This window comes from Brachyistius frenatus, unplaced genomic scaffold, assembly GCF_029030835.1.
Source record: "Brachyistius frenatus isolate BFR_SWC_R1_liver_20210118 unplaced genomic scaffold, ASM2903083v1 Contig_20, whole genome shotgun sequence".
NCBI lineage: Eukaryota > Metazoa > Chordata > Actinopteri > Embiotocidae > Brachyistius > Brachyistius frenatus.
Window position 1 is genome coordinate 2099964 of NW_027210619.1, and position 20497 is coordinate 2120460.

At 41.1% G+C, this 20497-nt stretch overlaps 2 protein-coding genes across 3 annotated transcripts; both read right to left on the reverse strand.

Moving 5' to 3' along the window:
• Window positions 1-471: 471 nt before the first annotated feature.
• clk2b (CDC-like kinase 2b) lies at window positions 472-8521 on the reverse strand. Of its 2 annotated transcripts, XM_069695865.1 has the most exons (12): window positions 8185-8521; window positions 8012-8094; window positions 6176-6266; window positions 6028-6094; window positions 5830-5946; window positions 5573-5739; window positions 3709-3803; window positions 2519-2648; window positions 2351-2433; window positions 2190-2269; window positions 2015-2105; window positions 472-1943 (listed from the first exon to the last, which is right to left on the reverse strand). In XM_069695865.1, the coding sequence occupies exons 2-12, from the start codon at window positions 8075-8077 to the stop codon at window positions 1761-1763; spliced, it is 1170 nt and encodes a 389-aa protein (XP_069551966.1). In that variant the 5' UTR covers window positions 8078-8094; window positions 8185-8521; the 3' UTR covers window positions 472-1760. The 2 variants fall into 2 exon arrangements, with proteins under 2 accessions (XP_069551966.1, XP_069551967.1); XM_069695866.1 differs by lacking the exons at window positions 6176-6266; window positions 8185-8521 and having other exon boundaries at window positions 8012-8026.
• A 272-nt stretch (window positions 8522-8793) lies between these two features.
• On the reverse strand, window positions 8794-20437 carry LOC138619415 (meiotic recombination protein REC8 homolog). The gene is made up of 21 exons (XM_069695867.1): window positions 19181-20437; window positions 17242-17310; window positions 17024-17166; window positions 16867-16945; window positions 16646-16790; window positions 16444-16540; window positions 15681-15748; window positions 15531-15609; window positions 15153-15433; window positions 14846-15048; window positions 14588-14771; window positions 13989-14187; window positions 13188-13363; window positions 13026-13068; window positions 12524-12608; window positions 12354-12443; window positions 12125-12234; window positions 10706-10790; window positions 10536-10625; window positions 10307-10416; window positions 8794-9319 (listed from the first exon to the last, which is right to left on the reverse strand). Exons 1-21 carry the CDS (start codon window positions 19234-19236, stop codon window positions 9228-9230), a joined length of 2484 nt encoding a protein of 827 aa, XP_069551968.1. The 5' UTR covers window positions 19237-20437; the 3' UTR covers window positions 8794-9227.
• Window positions 20438-20497: the final 60 nt, after the last annotated feature.

The window sequence follows — 20497 nt, forward strand, 5'->3', positions numbered from 1 at the left end:
TTCAGCTCACAATCTAAAATTACTTTCAGCATTGCAAAGGAAGAAGGTCATAAACAAATACGTCTTCATGTCCTTACTGCAAACACAAGAACACACAACTGTCCAACACACACTTCAGAGGTAAGGTCTCATTTAGTCAGACACACACACAAGCACACTTACCGAGGCAAGGCTGAAGAGGAAAACTGGCGAGTGCTCCCTCTCGGTCAGCCGTGTGACCATGCTCTCTGCTGAGCTGCACTCAATCAAGTTGCCAGAGAAGGGCTGCGAGTCAATGGCATTGTGTGTGTGTGTGTGTGTGTGTGTGTGTGTGTGTGTGTGTGTGTGTGTGTGTGTGTGTGTGTGTGTGTGTGTGTGTGTGTGTGCGTGTGCGTGTGCGTGTGCGTGTGCGTGTGTGTGTGTGCGTGTTGCTCCGGACTGGACTGCTTGCTGGCTGAGGCTGAGGAACTGAGAGGCCACGATCAGAATGCGAGAACTGAAGAACTGAATTTATTAAACGACTGCAGATGTCATTCGATACAAAACTTATACCAAAAAACACAGAAATTATTGTTATTAAGTGACTGAGAGCACAAAACTAAAAAATATTGTGTTAAAGGATCATATCCCTTCAGGTTTTCTATTTACTGAACATTTCCTCTAAATTTTAGAGACACTTTATTTTTTGTTTTGTTTTAAATTTCAAGTTGGTGCAAATTTCCTCTACTTGCATCTCAGTCTTTAGAGGACTACACCTGTGGGTTTGCATGTTTTAAACTATTTACCCCCATTCAAGTATATTTTTTAGATAATTTATTTTCAAACCATGTTTCTGCTGTTTTAAGGATACATTTCTTCTCTAGTTTTTCCATTTATTTTTGAAGTATATGAAAATCTACAAGCAGACTAAAACTCGCTTGAATTTCAAACCAAAAAGACCAAGTGTCCTTTAATTATGGCCAAAATTGAAAGATTGTTTCTGATCTCAAATGGTTCATACTGTTCACTTAAGTCTACAGTAAAATGTATAAATATGCAATGATTTTAAAACATTTTGATAGTCTTCTATTTGATTTTCATGCAATACAGAAACGAATGGAGAACACAGGAAGCCGGAAACATGCATTAAAACATGGTCAGCAAAAACATTTAGATGTCCTTTTGGGAGGAAGTATGTGCTAAATGAATGTTATACAGGTTTAAACCTTCAGCCACTTATCTTCAGCTTCCCTCAAACCACTGTCAACATGTCAACATGTGTCCTTCCAGAGAGCTCTTTAGCAATCCAGCTGCACATCCCACCCATCGACGTCAACGATTCATTTACCACCATCACTGTACAGACCTCATTAGGCAAAAATTTGGATAAGGCAGAAGTAAAAATGTCCCTTTATTTTTATTTTTTCAAATCTCACTGTCCTAGTGATGGAGACAAGGAGACTTATTATATTTTAAAAGTCTCCCGAGTGACTCTTATCTGTAGAGCCCAAGGTTGTTCAGTTTGGCTTGAGAAGTGTGGCTGATTGAATTTGGGTATTTTTCAAGGCTGATGTCAGAAATTTGCCTCAGCTAAAGGGCTTAATTAGTAAAGACTCTTTAGTATCTTTTCAACTTTCTTTGTACACACTATGTTAAATAAATGAATTAAATTGTGGATATATTAATTTCCTGCTAAATTGAATTAGTCCCTCCTGACTGAAATGTAAAATATGCATGATTTGTGGCAACTGAACTCAAACTTTCAAACCCACTGGTACATACTTCAAAGTGTCTTCTAAGGGTCATCTGCTCATATCAGAGCTGTTTCTCCAGACCTGACTCCTTCCCGAATGATGAAGGGGCAGGAAGAAGGGGTGGTGCAGAGCGGAGGGAAGAGAGATACGTTTTGAGGGCTCGTACTCCAACATCCTCTCCAAGAGATCGAAAAACTGGTGGTGTTCTGTCCCATGTGACAACAAGTACTTCTGCAAAACCAGAGAGTATGTCATTCAAGGGGTAAACTGATAGCTGAATGTTTGCACTCGCCTCAGCTCACCCTCAACGGTTTGCACTTGGATTTAACGTAACGTCCGGCCTTGGAGCCCTCGTTCCAATCTAGACGGCCACGGTGGAAATACTTCTGCTTTCTGAGAAGAGAAAAATAGTCTAAGTAGATGGTGTCTGGTATAAGTGTTTATGTTTTACAGTAAGAAGGGCCAGAAGTGTTTTACCTGCTCTTCCGAATCATTCTCTGAGGAATTGGTCCCTGTATTCTCTCCATCATGGCAAGATGTTCCTTGTTGTCATGAGTCTGTAAGTGAACAGATGAACACGTGAAGACCAAAACAACGAGATTAATATCATCCCTCTTTGAACATGCTGCACATGTGACCTGGAACAGTGTGAAGCCTTCGTAGTATTCACACAGGATGCAGCCGATGCTCCACACATCACACGGGTGACTCCATCCCAACTCTGTGGGAGAGGAAAGAGCTTCGTCACCAACCAAACAAGACAAACAGCCCCTGGTTCCTCTCCAGGATAAATCGACATCTCTTACCCAGTATGACCTCCGGGGCTCGGTAGTGACGCGTGGAGACGACGACAGAGTGGTGTTCGTGGTCAAAGGTGGCGCTGCCAAAGTCAACAAGCCGCACTGTGGTGTCATTTAGTCTCCTTTCATTGCACTTCTAAATGGAGGGCAGACAGAAAAACTGACCAGTCTCTAAAGTTTTGTCAGTTTATTTCTCATTTTGGTAGCTCTGCCATCGTTCCCATTGCTTACAATAACGCTGTGAACAAAAAATGCAAAGGCTGGGAAACATGGAAACATGTACCCACAATGAAATCTGGGAAAGACTCTTGAGTGCTCAGACAAACTGAAAGTGTGCACATCCAGTATGTTGGTATAAATCTCTTATATAGTAAATGTATATCAGTAAATACGAATCTACTACCAGCAGCCAGCTAGCATAGCTGAAACTAAGCTAACCTGGTGTAAAAAAAAAAAAAATAATTAAAAAACCGCTCAGTGTATAACTCCTCCTAAATGAATAACTTCTTGTTTTTATGGTTCAGTTTTTCTTACAAATTAAACAAACAATATTTAACATCTCGATTAGTGAACCGATTAAATTCTTGTTGGTGGACTTTGTTGTGTAAGAGTAGCTGTTTTCCCCTGTATAAAGAGTTTATGCTTTGATAAGCTGATTCTTAGCAGGAAAATGAATAAGCATATTTACCACAAAGTCAAAAAAAAAGGTCTAATGGTTCAAATTTGAACCAATTAGTCTGTCTGTGGATTGTTAAGGTTGTTAATCGGGTACTGATTCAAGTGTTTGCCTCCGTTTCTCTTCCAAAAACTATTCTTTTTGGCAAGTTTGAAGCTTAATACACAGGAAATATGACTGCAATGATTTCCCAAACCAGACCCAAGTTGAAATAAAATGGGGTTTTCCATGAATAAAAATATTTTTGTTTTTTTTAAACAATATTTCTTGAAACATGTCACGGTGTCCCTCTGAGGTCAACAAACACATCTCGCAATCACTCTGGATAAATACAGCATGTGCCTATAAAGGGAACACATGTAGATGGCTCACAGTTCGGCTGAGACAAATTTGCATCCAAATAGGCGAACACAAAGCGAACTCCCAGGTTGTTCTGCCTTCACTTATCCCTGCTTATTTAACAGCCTGGTTTACTTGTCACCCTGAAGGCCCCAGCTTTCATGGCTGCAGTGTTTCTGACCTTCTCAGTGTTGTATACAAGGGAGTAGTCGGAGTTGACAAAGAGAATGTTCTCGGGCTTCAGGTCGGTGTGAGTCAGCTTGTTGTCATGGAGAACTGCAATGGGAGACAGAAGAGGGGGAGAGGAAAGAAAGCAAATAGAGATTCGCCAGCAGCCGACGCCCTCCTCTGGTCACATTTTGTTGGTTAAACAGTTGAACATCATGACCGATTTATGGGAGACTGGAAAAGATGGTGGAAAAACATACCCTCATGAAGCCACTCTGTCTGATAAAATGTTGGTTTAATTAATAAAAAATTTTTAAAAAAAAAAAACAGGACAGAATGTGCTGCTGCAGTAGGCAATTTTACTTAATTACAATTTGCTTGAAATAACATATTTTTACCACTGTATCACTAAAAATACGTAATTGAAGGGTGCCTTTAAAAATATATATATATTTGTCTGTGATCACCCATACCACTGTATACATTGTTTAAAAAAAAAAAAAACAGACACCGTCTGAATATTCTGCTGCCATTTTACTAGTTTGGAGCGGTTCGGAGCCAGAAGTGATCGTATTTGGGCAAGCTGGGGAGGAGTGAGCGGTGGATTTCACTCGATCTGGTTGGGAACCCGAGGACAAAACTTCCCACCCACCAACAGCGGAAACCTGCCTGCACCACAGGCCTGTCAATCAAACAGACATACCTGCAAAATCAAGGCATAATATCTTATGAATGATAGGATTATTTTCAGAAGAACTGCCAAAAAAACTAATGAGAAGGAGGGACTTAACAAATCACTATAATGACTCGTGGAATTTTTTTTTATTGATTTCGTATTTCATGAGGGAACTTAAATGGGAGTCTATAGAGCCAGAGGCTTTTTGGAGCCAACCTCTAGTGGTCTTTAGTGGTATTGCAGTTTAAGATAGTTCTGCAATGGCTTTATTTTTCAGACTCGGAAGCTACGTCCACTTTTATGTAGTCTATGAGATCGGGCTTGAATTCAAGTTTACCAGTGCTTCTTTGGTGGGCGGGGCTAAGTGGAGTGGTCTGAGGTAGCGGTAGGAGAAGATGAAGGTTTTTTGAATGTGGATGTTCAACTTGCCTACTGCTGCTTTAATATTGATTGTGATTGCACCTCAAATAGTTACTGAGTGCTTCTGCTTTGGAAAATTATATGTGATACAATTTTAATTAAATATCCCTGTCTGAGTCAAAAGCTAATTTGTTGCCATAATATCAATTAAACCACCAGGTTACTGATATTATGCAAGTGTTTTAAATGAATGTTAAATAAGTGGCGTGAAGAGTAATATGAAAAACAGACTCAGTCCTGAAGATGCACGCTGTGTCCAAAATTGCTCCCTGTTTACTTCATACAGCACTACACATACATCCGCCATTTTATTCAAGTATACAATGATTTTGTTCACCAATACAGTTTTGGGATTTTGGACTGTTGATCAAACAAACAAGTAATTTGAGTGCATCTCCTTGGGCTCTGGGAAACTGTGATAGTTTGAAATTGTCTATTATAATAAATCAAGTTATAGATATAAATCAATTAATCAGTTACGAAAAGTAAATGTTAGTCACTGTCCTAGCTACTTGTTGTCCTCGGGTCTTTCGTGACCCATTTTCAAATCCATTTTGGGTCACGAAAGACAACGAGGACAACAGAAAGGTTAAATCAGGAACATTTGTCATGTCCTCAGGTGATAGTTGCCCTCTGAATATTGTGTTTGCTGCTCCATCAGACAGCTGTGAGCAACCTGCTTACTCTCATCACTGACGCTGATCCAGAGGAACAAGAGAAAAGAAAGAAGAAAAAAAATAGTGTGGTGCTGAACAGTTGGTGTGATGCATATTGGACTCACAGCTGACAGCGTGGCAGATCTGCCGGGCCATGTTTCGGATCTGGTTCATTGGATAAGGCAGGAAGTTGTTTGATTTCAAGAAGTCAAAGGTGCTGAAAGACAGCAGCTCGAAAGCGATGCACACATGGCCATAGTAGTTAAACCAGTCGAGCATCTGCACACAGTTGCTGATGGGAAGAGAAACCCAAAGGTACAATTATTAACACATTAAACAAGTAATATTATTTCAACACTGAATAAAATGACAAACGACTCACTGTTTGTTGTTTGGATCCGTCTCACTGATCTTCTCCAGCACATCGATCTCCAGTTTGGCTGCTTCTCTGTACTTCTCCTGGTTCTTAATAATCTTCAGGGCAACTCGACTTCCTCCTCTGTGTTTAAATACTGTGCTTAAAAATAATAATAACCCATGCAAGCTACCGATTGATTTCATTTTTAGATCAAACAATTACCTGCTGTGATCCAAACATTGCACGACTTTCCCAAAAGTGCCTTCACCTAAAGTGTCGACTATCTCATCTGTAACACAGATTGAGATTAGAATCAAAAATGGAGCGCTTTACGGATGCTGCTTACGCTTCCAGCTGCTCTGACACCTACATCTGTCTTCGAGGACATCCGCACATTTGTAGATCAGGTGACCATTTTCAGTGTCCCGCTCGTTGTCGCCTGCAGCCTCGCTATTGCTCCGCTGCAAACAAAGTCAACCAAATTCATGACCGCTGGAGCAAAAGACAAATAATCATCACTCTCCAACTAAAAACAGATTGAGTAACATCTGACCTCCGAGCCTGAAAGGGCAAAGGTCACCAGCTGGACATACACCTGACTGCCACTGATGCATTCAAACATACCACCTTTCAAACACTTACATATTCAGTTGAATCTGCACAGGAAGGTTCTCAATATTATGCACGTCTTCATTCATGGGGCCGGGATTAATGCATTAAGTTTGTTCCCAGTGACCTGGGGCCTCATTTGTAAAACATTGTGTGGGATCCATACTAAAAGTGTACATGCGCACGGCGTGCATAAAAAAATAATATTCTGATTTATTAAACCGTGCGCACGCACCCTTGCACGCAATGTTCCCTTTATAAATCACAATCCACATTGAAATGTGCACGAGTAGATCATATCCCGCCTTCAACACGCCCACGTTCAACCATAAATTGTCAATGCAAAGCATATTATAAAGGTTGATGCATATAAAAGTAGCCATGTGGATCAGTGGTTCTTGGTGAATCGTGTAAACAACGGAGGGAGCCCCGGAAATATAACTTTTCCGAGGCAGAACTCGAGGCGTTTGTGGACGAGGTGGAGGATATGAAGCACATATTTGTTCGGTTGTCACAGCTGTGGGATCAAAAACTAAAGGAAACGCAGCGAGTGGTCACGTGATAGAAGTTCCGCCGCGATGTCTCCATTACGCTGCGCTCTGCGCGCCTGAGAGCGCAGTGGAAACACTTTTACACACAACAACTGCATTAAACTATATGTCCACAATATGAGAAACATATTTACTGTTCTGCAGTTCTTTAACCTGATGCTGTTTCATGTTATCTTGGATTTTTACAAAGGATGATGATTCGTTTGGAATGTAAATGCGGTGAAAAGGAACGTGTTGGAGTTGGATTAAATGTGAGATATAGATTTGCTTCTGTCATTTACAGTTCAAAGTTGCTCATGGAATGATTATAGGCCACGAGCCAAAATGACCCTGCTGGTTGGAATGTTAATAATAAAATGGACCCGTGTCCAAATAAGATGTGATATGAAGTGAAATGAAATATGTGAGATGCTTCGTAATACGTATCAAGTTGTCTGTCAAATTTAATTTCTACAATCAGGCTTCAATTCACCACCTCACCGTCTGTGTCGCCAATTTTCCCCGTCTCCAAAACGTGCGTACGGATGGGTCAGAGTTTGCTTACAGGTACGGACTATTTACCGTCAAGTTTGTTTTTATAAAGCCCGACTTTTGCGTAGGGAGTGGCGTACACCTTTTTCAGGCCCCGTTTAGTGCTGACACAACAGTTATAAATGAGGCCGCTGAGCTTGTTCTAAAGGAGGTTAATAAGAAATGCCAAGTGACTTCTGGCCTGTTCGGAGGAGCTGAGGCTCTATTTCCATCCACATTCTGAGACTGTTATTAATATCAGAAGCCCAGCGTGTGAGTAAGTGAGGTGACACTTGGTGCAGGCCACAGACCACAACATAGACACAACACTGACGCAGATAAAAAGTAAAAATAAAAATAAAAAATCTGCAGATTTGTTGCTAGAAAGCCAATGAAGATACAACTTACGCATTCAACCTCAACACACAGCGCAGGTGATATCAGGTCAGAAGTAAATCATGCAGATGCACAAGTGACAGAATGACAAGAGCTGTAAGAACATGAAAAATGCATACAGAGAAAATGCAGATACTCACGGGCAGGCAGAGGCAAACACAGTCCACAAAACCTTTACACAGAGAATACAGCTCTGTCTTTCCCATTATACAGAGGTGAAGATCTACACAGAGAGGATGAGTGGAGCAGGAGTGGATGCAGGGATGTTGCACAAAGGTGAAGGAGAGGCAGATAAAGCAGCAGCAAGACTTACAGGAGTTGTGGAAAGAAAAATCACAGAGGACTGGACGCTAAATATTAAAGCAACAGCGCAGAAAAAAACAGAAGGACATGGAGTTGTGACAAAGTAAAAAATAGCCTGCAGTGTTGTCAGCAGAAACCAGAATTGAAGGAGAGACACAATTTAAGCAGTCTCACCACAAAAAGTGACAAAGTAAAAAAAACAAAAAAACCTTCAGAAGTAACAAATAGAAGTAACAAATCAAACAGCGGAAAAGAGCTGATGTACAGACAAACACAGAAAGTGAGGGACAGAAATGAGACAAAAAGACAGGAGGTGGACGACAGACAGAGAGAGAGAGAGAGAGAGAGCAGAGACAGACGCTAATAATAAACTTAGGTCACAACCCCCTGAGAAAGTCTTCAGAGGAGAATCAAGATGTGATCAGGGGGAGGAGGAGGAGGGTGAGAAAGATCCAGTTTCACTCAACTTACTTACTCTCCTCCTTGATCCTCCTTAACCCCCCCACCCCTCCACCCCAATATGTCCCGCTCTACATACTCCAGATACCCTCCAATATACAGTTTATGCTTTATATACAGAAATAACTGACAAGAGTTCATATCAATATTTTATTTTGTAGCTCACATTCAAGGGAACACACCTTTTCAGCAGAGGTTTCTGTCTGTGCAGACTAACATCAGGCAAGTTCATGAAAAATATCACAAATATAACAATAAAAACTGTTTAAATACTTTTCTGGAATCTCATAAAGTTGATGCAACTTATTGGTCGTATTAATAACAGGGACCAATGATGTAAACAATGTTTTTTTTTTTACTTAAAAACGCAGCGTAAAATGTTTTAAAAACGTAAATAATTTGAAACATATCAGGAAGAGACACCGGTAACTATTCTTATGAAATGATCTTTTACAAAACATTTGACTTCTACGACTGTTTTGTGTGTCTGATATCATCTGAATCCAGAATTTGTCTGAAAGTGAACACAGAAAATGCCAGAACATGAGGCTCACGATGAGACTTGAATGACAAGTGGACACGCTAAAAAGTCTGTTACGCCTCGTCCAAGTTGGATCCTGGTGAAATCAAGATGTCGCCATAAGGCTCGTCCTGCTCCACCTGCAGCTTCCTGGACGATAAATTCTCTGCCCGCGCGCGCACACACACACACACACACACACACACACACACACACACACACACACACACACACACACACACACACACACACACACACACACACACACACACACACACACACACACACACACACACACACACCAGGTTTAACACGCTCAGTATCTTGAAAACAACAAACACAGAAAGATCGCAGTCATAAGAATATGAGAATAATAGCACATGAAGAACTGTCTAAATCATTTCTCTATGAACTTCTGTACACGAACCACAAGTTTGTTGAACTGATGACTCCATCTGCTATTTTCAGACATTACTCAGCCTTTCTCTAAACTGAAATTCATTGTTGCGAGATCGTTTGTTGGCGATGTAACATTAAAGGACCACTGCGACAAGCTACGTTTACAACAACATCCCCAAGATATGAGTGCAGAGGATGTTGTGGACGAGGATACATTTCACAGTGTTCATCAGAAATCGTTCTGCTGCTATGAATTTCAGTTCGGGCAGTTTTCGTCGGATGCTGTCATCAATGCCGACCCAGAGAGCCGAGTGTGTGTTACTATACATGAATGTTTTACTCCTCACTTGAACAGAGGTGTGCTGGAGACCTTTTTCAGGACAACAAACTACAACAAACTGGAAAAGACGACTGAAACTAGCAGGGTTTTTTTTGACAATGTTGTGTTGTTTGTCTTCACAATAGCTGCTAACATTATTGTACTGTATATGATCAGTAGATTCCTGGTGAATAACCAGCTTCTTTCCTCTCTGTTGCTCTGTGCAGACGACATCGTCTGGCTGATTATTGTTTTTTTGTTTATGGCTCCACAAGCAGGACAACTTAAAGTAACTTCAACTTTCTCACTCAATATAAGACACACTGAGGAATTTAGTGCTTCAATTGACTTCATTTACCATCAACAATGGCAAACTTTCCCTTTGACTCAATTTCATCATGACTAATGGGACAATAAGTGAAACGTCCTCCTTACCCAGCAGCTTCAGAAACATGTTGCTGACAGTTTTGCGGTCGGCCTCTGGTGGCACAAGAGACTGAAAGGGTACAGGAGCCACTTCGTGCTCAGCCACCTCTGGCACCAACCTGGATGCACACAAACACAAAACAGCAAACCAATCTCCAAATCGTAAGAAACATTTTTTTTTTAAACTGGGCAAAACCACATCCTCATCGCAGAGTTTTTAGGGGTTAGAAATGGTTACCCTGGAGACTCTGCCACTTCTTTCCCAAGCAACTCATCCGCCACCTCTGGGATGTCCGTCATTATAGAAACAGGCTTGGAGACGGGGGACCTGCCAACACACACGTGTGCAACATGCATTTAAGTGTGACTTCAACCACACACTTTCAGAGATCTGTCTCTTTTACCTACACTTCTCTGTCCGATGTCCAAATAGGGGAGATCTCACGAGACAGCTCCTTTTGGTCAGAGCCCTCCAGTGTCAGTATATCCTCAGCTGGACACACATACACACACACACACACACACACACACACACACACACACACACACACACACACACACACACACACACACACACACACACACACACACACACACACACACACACACACACACACACACACACCAGGTTTAGCATGCTCAGTATCTTGAAGACAACAAACACAGAAAGATCATAGTCATAAAAATATGAGAATAATAGCACATGGCATGAAGAACTGTCTAAATCATTTCTCTATGAACTTCTGTACACGAACCACAAGTTTGTTAAACTGATGACTCCATCTGGTATTTTCAAAGACATGACTCAGCCTTTCTCTAAACTGAAATTCATTACTATGAGATCATTTGTTGGCGATGTAACATTAAAGGACCGATTTGCCTATTTTCAACCTTATCTCTAGTTAACTGAATCAGGGATATGACGTGGAGGACAGTTTTTGTTAATGTTCCCCGTGTCTCTGGGAAGCAGCTGCTGAAATTCCTGATTTAGTTTCTGTTGGCATGGAAGGCCATCACCAGCCGCTGTTTGCTCTCTGCAGCTCAGCTCCTGGATTGTCCTTGCCAGTCATGTCCTCTTGCAAATCAGTTATTCTTCTGGCACTGGTGATATTGTTTGACGTGTAAAGGCACGTCGGGCTAATTGAGTTGTCTGGGTTGCAACGGTACGCTCTGTGGTTCGCTCAAGAACAAAATAAAACCTTGTCGTCTTCGCTTGCACTGCGACAAGCTACGTTTACAACAACATCCCCAAGATATGAGTGCAGAGGATGTTGTGGACGAGGATACATTTCACAGTGTTCATCAGAAATCATTCTGCTGCTATGAATTTCAGTTCGGGCAGTTTTCGTCGGATGCTGTCATCGATGCCGACCCAGAGAGCCGAGTGTGTGTTACTATACATGAATGTTTTACTCCTCACTTGAACAGAGGTGTGCTGGAGACCTTTTTCAGGACAACAAACTACAACAAACTGGAAAAGACGACTGAAACTAGCAGGGTTTTTTTTGACAATGTTGTGTTGTTTGTCTTCACAATAGCTGCTAACATTATTGTACTGTATATGATCAGTAGATTCCTGGTGAATAACTAGCTTCTTTCCTCTCTGTTGCTCTGTGCAGACGACATCGTCTGGCTGATTATTATTATTTTGTTTATGGCTCCACAAGCAGGACAACTTAAAGTAACTTCAACTTTCTCACTCAATATAAGACACACTGAGGAATTTAGTGCTTCAATTGACTTCATTTACCATCAACAATGGCAAACTTTCCCTTTGACTCAATTTCATCATGACTAATGGGACAATAAGTGAAACGTCCTCCTTACCCAGCAGCTTCAGAAGCATGTCGCTGACAGTTTTGCGGTCGGCCTCTGGTGGCAAAAGAGACTGAACGGGTACAGGAGCCACTTCGTGCTCAGCCACCTCTGGCACCAACCTGGATGCACACAAACACAAAACAGCAAACCAATCTCCAAATCGTAAGAAACATTTTTTTTAAAAACTGGGCAAAACCACATCCTCATCGCAGAGTTTTTAGGGGTTAGAAATGGTTACCCTGGAGACTCTGCCACTTCTTTCCCAAGCAACTCATCCGCCACCTCTGGGATGTCCGTCATTATAGAAACAGGCTTGGAGACGGGGGACCTGCCAACACACACGTGTGCAACATGCATTTAAGTGTGACTTCAACCACACACTTTCAGAGATCTGTCTCTGTTACCTACACTTCTTTGTCCGATGTCCAAATAGGGGAGATCTCACGAGACAGCTCCTTTTGGTCAGAGCCCTCCAGTGTCAGTATATCCTCAGCTGGACACACACACACACACACACACACACACACACACACACACACACACACACACACACACACACACACACACACACACACACACACACACACACACACACACACACACACACACACACACACACACACACACACACGTTAGAGGACATTGCACTTTCTTATAATCATTCCCCAGAGGCTTGCCGTAATCTTTAATCACAAGTGATACACGCCTAACCCGACATCTGACCTCTGCCTCACCCCTGTAAATGTACAAAACACTTCGGCTTGTGCCAAATGTAACTGAATGCCAAACACGTTGTAGACAACATGGTGAACACAGACACAAACTGTCCCCAGTGAACCACATTAAAAGTGTCTCATTTCATTTAGTTATGAATTTCATTCATCACGTTATTTTCCAGAAAACATTTTACCTGAAAACTCATACATCTCTGATTCTGTCACTTGTCTTGGGACCTGTATTCACACACAGGTACAAGAACAGGTTAATAATCTGGTGACTTTTCCCATCTTCAACCTGCTCAGAAAGACCTGACAGATATCCTTTTCACCACTACACAAACAAACAAACAAACCTCCTTGGGGCTGAGCTCCACTCTGCCCTCCTCTGTTTGGGCCACCTCCATCATCTCCCGCTCTCTTTCAGAGTCGGTGGACTCGGGCCCTCTCTCCACGACCCACAGGTTCATACTCAAGACAGGCGTGATGGTTGCAGCCTGTCTCCATAGAAACTGAACTTCTTCAGGCAAGACTGTGGGGGGAAACAGCTTCATTGTTTATTTTTGAAAAGATTACTTGAGTAAGGTCCTTCAGTAGCTGCAGAATATGAGAAGTGTGTGTGTGTGTGTGTGTGTGTGTGTGTGTGTGTGTGTGTGTGTGTGTGTGTGTGTGTGTGTGTGTGTGTGTGTGTGTGTGTGTGTGTGTGTGTGTGTGTGTGTGTGTGTGTGTGTGTGTGTGTGTGTGTGTGTGTGTGTGTGTGTGTGTGAGAGGAGGGGGTGACGGAAGGGTAGAATTAGAGATTTAATGTGTTTCACTTTACATCAGTTAAATAATTAAGAGAAAAATTAAGAGGCAACAGCATTAAAAAAAAAAAAAAAAATATTTCTGAGAAGATTAGAGGCTTCTAATCAATTCCACTCCGAGTTGTTTCACAGGAAACCAGACTAGAAGAAGGCTGCAGCTTAGTATTACTGTAATTGGAAAATGGCCATAATAGAAAAACGGAGTAGATTCACAACTCGACCCAACGTCAGCCCCAGTAGAGAATATCTGAAGACACCTGTGTGGGTGTCAGTGAGCAGAGCCTTTATCAGATGTTTTTGTATAAATGTGAGGGTGCGTTGCAGTGGGTTTTTTTTAACAGGTGTGTTACTGACAGCTACAAGGGTTGTTGAAGAGCGCAGCAGCAGGATGGCTCCTCTGAGAGGAAGGCGGGTGGAGAGGCTGACATCTGGTCTCAACCAGAGGGTCGTTGATCTGCTGCTGCAGCTCCTCCTGGCGGATCTGCGTCTCGGGGTCGTAGAAGATCAGCTGCCTCCTCCTCCTCCTCCTCCTCTTCTCTGGAGGAGGCACATTCTGGTGGTGGGAGGAGTGTGAGAAATACATTTATTAGTGGGTTGCACTTTATAAATTTGTAAAATGTTACAAATGGCTTCATCAATCCTTTTATTGATTCATTATAAGTGATTGGTAAGAACAGCTTTTGACATTTTTGGGGACAATTTTGTGCCTTTATTATCGCGTTGACATTATGGAGCTGATGGAGAGACGTGGAGAATCGCATGCAGCCAAGATGGTGGCTGCAAAATATTTTCTGGCAGGTGGTTATCCACAACATTAAAGTCCATCCAGTCGACTTGGCTAGATGGACGTTTTTAAACAAATTTGATTAACTTTATTATGTAAAATCTTGATAAAAGGTCTCTTTTTATATAAAATATTCTGTCTTTTGAACTAAAACCACCCAAGCCAGCACCTCTAACTCGACACTTCTCGGACTTCTTTCTCGTTCCCTTGCTGCAGTGGGTGGGGAGGGGATGCCGGGCACAGACACGGGGGTGAGCTGGTCTATGGGGGGTTTGGCCTCCTCCACAGCCTGGCCTGGCTCCTCCTGAGGCAACAATGTGGCATCTTCACTGGCGACAGTCGTGGGCTGCAATCTGATACAGGCGGAAACACAGTCAGTAGATCTGTGTGTGTTTGTGTTTTTGTGTAATGACTGTAGGTAATTTACTCAAGAGTGGATCCTGTGATCTCCTTTTTTCTATCTTTCTCCAGGTCTTCCTCTCCTTCTTCTCTTTCTATCTCTCTTTCTTGCTCCAACGCGGTCACTTCCTCTCCTTCTTCTCTTTCTATCTCTCTTTCTTGCTCCAACGCGGTCACTTCCTCTCCTTCTTCTCTTTCTATCTCTCTTTCTTGCTCCAACGCGGTCACTTCCTCTCCTTCTTCTCTTTCTATCTCTCTTTCTTGCTCCAACGCGATCACTTCCTCTCCTTCTTTCTTTCTATCTCCTTCTTTCTTGCTCCTTGCTCCGCGGTCACTTCCTCTCCTTCTTCTCTTTCTATCTCTCTTTCTTGCTCCAACGCGGTCACTTCCTCTCCTTCTTCTCTTTCTATCGCTCTTTCTTGCTCCAACGCGGTCACTTCCTCTCCTTCTTCTCTTTTTATCTCTCTTTCTTGCTCCAACGCGATCACTTCCTCTCCTTCTTCTCTTTTTATCTCTCTTTCTTGCTCCAACGCGGTCACTTCCTCTCCTTCTTCTCTTTCTATCTTTCTTTCTTGCTCCCCTGCTGTCACTTCCTCTCGTGGTCTCTCCAAATTCTCTGTTAGAAAATGTTAAAGGATGAATAACAAGCAAACCTCTCTCCTTCTAACCTCTGTCTTTAAAACTGCCTGAAAGTTCTTAGTTTTGCCACACACCTTCTGGAAAGTCATCTGTTTCGGCCAACAGGAAGTCAATAATATCTAGATGTTCATCAGCAAGCTCTGCACCTTCAAACTGACAATGAGAGGAAGAAATTAGATTCTAAATTTGAATGTCTTTACATGCGTTTGTTTGAACAGCCATACCTCTGGAGTGGGGATGGTGACAGGCTCCGTCTCTGTCAGAGTGATGCTCTCTGGAGATGCAGTTATGCCTGCAGAAAACACATTGGATGACACTAATAACAAGATGCAACTTCAACAGCGACACAATCAAATGAAGCCAGCAGGAGAGGATGCAACTAATCAAGTAGAAGTTAAAGTGATCTCTTCTGCCAGGGAAATCTGGCTGTGTAACACTTCCTGACTCGCTTGCACTGATTTATAATTTCTCTCCGGTCTGTATTTCTGCCTTGATTTGCTCTCTGAGCTCTGTTCATTAGTGTTTCTGTGCCCATTACTGCACACAGCCTGCCATGCTGTACATATAATATATCTATATATATATTTTACATGTAAATAGAGAGTGCGATAGTTCAATTTCTTATATTTTTATGATGCATTTGAGGGTATGAATAGTGAAAGAATGTTTATGAGTGATTATCGTCAGACTTACAGTTTGTGCTACCAGGACAATAACTTGTATGTTTAAAAGATGCAACAAAGACTAAGAAAAATGCATGAAATATTGGCAAATCCTGAAAATATAACAATTTATTGTTAACAGGTTTTAAATTTCACCTTTTTGAGACACATTTGATCTATCTGGCAGTTAATTTATCATTTCAAGAGTTATATTTATGGGTGTTTCTTGAGAGTGCATCCTATTTTTTATGACTGCAATGGCCCAGCGTCCTGAAGACATTATTTCATTATTATCATTTCATTACGGCACACCAAATCGTCTTACCGCCTTCTGTTGCAGCTGCAGCAGCAGCAGCAGCAGCAGCAGCTGGACTCCTCAGTTCAGGATGCTCAGGAGATGCTTCTCTCAACTCCCAACTCATCTGAGAAGCAGTAAGATTATGTTTACTTTATATCAGTACATCTATTTAAATCATTTCCAGCTTTATCACCACTTACAAATGTCTGCTAACTGTAATCTAACTTACTGTCATTCCTGTGTTTTCAGCTGACTGTATCAGTGTAGTGGGACTGGGAATGGCATCCTGCAAGTACATCGCTCCAAACAGAGGGTCAGGAGCTCCTTCTGCCTCCTCCAGGAGAGACAGAGCATCTGGCAGGACCTGAGCTTGTCTGGAAGAAAACAGGAGGCTCAGCAGCAGGAAACAGGGGTTATCAAATGTGTGACATTTGAAACACCTGTTCTCACCTGCTGTGGTCATCCATATCAATTTTCTGCGATTTCCTCCACTTTTTATGCAGCTGGCCCACGACAGAATAAAGTTCCTCTGAGAGGACACAAAGTTCAACATCAGCACCAGTACACTCTCGTCTCCCTGTCTTCTAGTCTGTGCATGCTTTCTTACCCAGGAGAATAGTACACTGCTGGTGGTAGACCACAATGACGCCATACTGGAGCTGGGAGGAGAGGTAGAGGGAGAAGCGGGGTCGCGGCAGACCTGGACGAGGTGGTGGGATGCGCTCCAGCAGGTAGTTCATGATGTCGTCACTGGATGGGCGTTAGTTCTATTGCAACAACTGTACCGACTGAAAATATGAGAAAATGACTCAAATAACTACTCACCAGGTGTTTTGAACGTTGACTTTCAGGAATTCCCGGCGAGGAACTTTGATGCCTTTTGTAGCAACCAGCCTGAAATGGACACAGCACATCGATGCAATCTTGTTTAATATGATTTAAGACTGAAAAACAGGGGCTTAGCTTGGCTGCCTGTTGGATGAGACTCAGCAATGTTGGTGCATTGAGTTTAGTTATTTACACTTTATGAGCAAATATCCTACAAAAATGTCAGAATGTTCTTATAGCTTTGACACTTTTTGAAGCTTGTTTAAGCTTCTGAACAAGATTTATAAAGATGTTTGACTCTCACAGTGCAGATCATGGGACATTGTTAAACATCACACAGGAAACTAGTCAAATCAACTCATCTTATGTAGTTTACTGAATGTATATAATATGTTAATTTATTTTTAATTTGAGTAAGAATGTCTAATTTTTTTAATTTTCAGACCACTTCAGAACTTGTGAAAATAAGTTCCTTTTACATAAGAAACGTTGTCGTTTGAAGACGTAAGATATGATGGAAACTTGGTATATATATGTCATGGTTTGTTTTTCTTCCATTAAAAACAATTCCAGTCTGTCTGAGAGAAGCCCCACAGATGTGTAGTGACTCCAGAAAATATTTGGCTTCAACAGCTGCTGCTGTAAGAAATCTATGTTATTTGGTCCATCCATGGGATTAACCTGATGTATTAAGGTTGTTGAAATTGTTTTCTCAAGTATACAGCAGCTATTTAACTCAGCTGGTTTGACAAAACTTAGGTAGGCAATAAGATGACTTTGAATTAATTAATCAACCAACAAGCTTAGTTAATGGTCAAGTTAATAAACCTAAATGATGGGGCTCAAATGTTCAATTAATAATGCCGGGGCATAACACTCAACCAGTAGATAATTAACATTATCACATCGACTCATAATGATATGGGGATTTTTCAGTAAACATGAACTCTTGAGTCAGAACAAAAGCCTCCAAATAGACCCAACTGTTAAAAGTGAGTGTTTTTTTCAAACGAGTCAAAGCTTATATTGAAAATTATCCCAAATTCTACACATTAATAATCTAGCACTTTCTATGCTCATTTTCATTTGTGTTTTCAACCGATCAAAATGACTTAAAAATAAACCTTTTGAGTTGGGAATGTCCTTAGTTTACATATTTTAAATCTCATCGGGTTTTTTTCTCTCTCTCTTTTAACCTCAAATAACATTTGAGCCCTCATCTTCAAAGCTGTTTTTTTTTTTTTTTTTTTACAATTGGGACTTCAAACGCTTCAGAAATCTTGTTTTGACTGTGGTGTTTCTGTTGTTGTTGTTTTTTTACCACTGGTGCACCTGCAGTCTGACGTCTTTATTTTTTTTTTAATTCAACTCTCCTAGAAGTTCTTTTAAATGTTGGAGAAACTGGGTTTTAAGGTTAAGCTCAGATATGTAAAATATATATATATATATATTATAGATTCCCAGAGAGAAACGTTAAGATATGTACTGGACATTTTTCCACGAGGAACAAAAATACGTCAGCAGAAACATTAAGCTGCGTCTGTCTCTGCTTTTACTTCAGTTATTAACGTATCTAATCACTTTAAGTTGACTAAAACGATCTGTGTCCTGTGACTACAGGAAGACTGGGACAATAAATAACCACTTTAGATAGCCTGAATGGATATTTAAGGGGGTTCTCGTGCGAAAGAAGAGTTTTTGCGCATTTAGGATGAATTTTGAGGGTTTTCATGTCTTTAAAAACCCGCTGTGTCCAAGTCGAGTCTCTAACTAGAGATGCAAGAAAACTATATTAGTTATATTCTAATCCCGTTTAAGAAATTCAATTAACAACGGGATGTAATGGCAGTTCGTATATCACTGAAAAAGATAATTGGCCTACAGAGTGAACACTTTAAAGTAGCTGAACTAAAGGCACATTCAACGATTTACTCACCAGATAGTAGAGAAGCATCCTGTGTGGCGCTTTAAAACTGTTGGGTAGTAAAACATTTGAGCAAATCTTTCAGAAAATAATGAAATAGCCGATGAAGGTGATAAAAGGTTGAGATTAGTTTCTGCTTTAAATCAGAGCCGATTTGGTCGACTGTGTGACTGAAGTTTATTTATTTTTGTCTGAGACAATCTGATTGGTCGGTCCCGATGGGAGGACTTACCGAATTTGATTGATCCATTTGTCACATGAAACAATGAAATACACCGGAAGTAGATTTCATGACAACAGAAAAAAAAAAAAAAAAAAAAGACATACAATTTGCTGATCACTGTTCGGCATTAAGAGCAGGAAGTAAAGATTATCCAACTCCTTCAAACTGTAAATTCCTCTGTAAGACCAATGAGAGTTCTCATAAATAACTCGTTTTCCATCTGGAAAACTAGAATTACAGCCTTGTAATTGTTTGCCTCCACCAACCAGTCAAGTTACAGTTTAGATCCATGTCTGTCCAAACTCATGTAATATATGTAGTGAAGACTTCACAGGAATTTGGCCAACAAATCAGATGGAACACAAAGTTGTTGCCATGACAGTGGACAATGCTTCAAATAAGCATTTTGCTGCAAAGAAAGTACGACCCTCACGCACATCTTTGACCCGACAGCAAAGATCTATACAGTGACCACAATTTCAAGGTGGACACCCAACATTAGTGTCACGGATTCGGATGTGAATTATGGTCTCCCCTTCTGTTCCTGAGTTATGGCATTGACTTAAAACCAAGTATGTGTTTTTGCAGAACATTATGTCTCAGTGGCGTTGACCTTTGACCTCTTGAATATAAAAAAGTCATCAATTCCTTCTACCCGACATTTGTGTGACATTTTGTCATAATAAGCATCATGAATTCTTCATTTATGGCCACAGATGTGTTTTGTGAGGTCACAGTGACCTTTGACTTGTAAATTTGAATCACTTCATCTTTGAGTCCGAGTGAACGTTTGGGCTAGATGTGGGAAAATCCCCTCCAAGTATTCCTGATTAATAGCGTTCACAAGAATGGGTCAGACAGCCGGACGGACGGACACCTGCTGCCGAGGGACAAAAATGAGGATGGAACATGTTAATGGTGCATTCAATAAAACATTTAATACAGAGCTCAAAATGGTAAAATGTAATGATTTGATTGACGTTTAATTGAAAAAGTTGTCTTTTTTCAGATGCAATAGCGAATAGTCAATTCAAAAAAATGTATATGTAAAACAAACATGTCAGGGATAAAACGAGACAAATCGAGAACCATGCTCATATAAAATC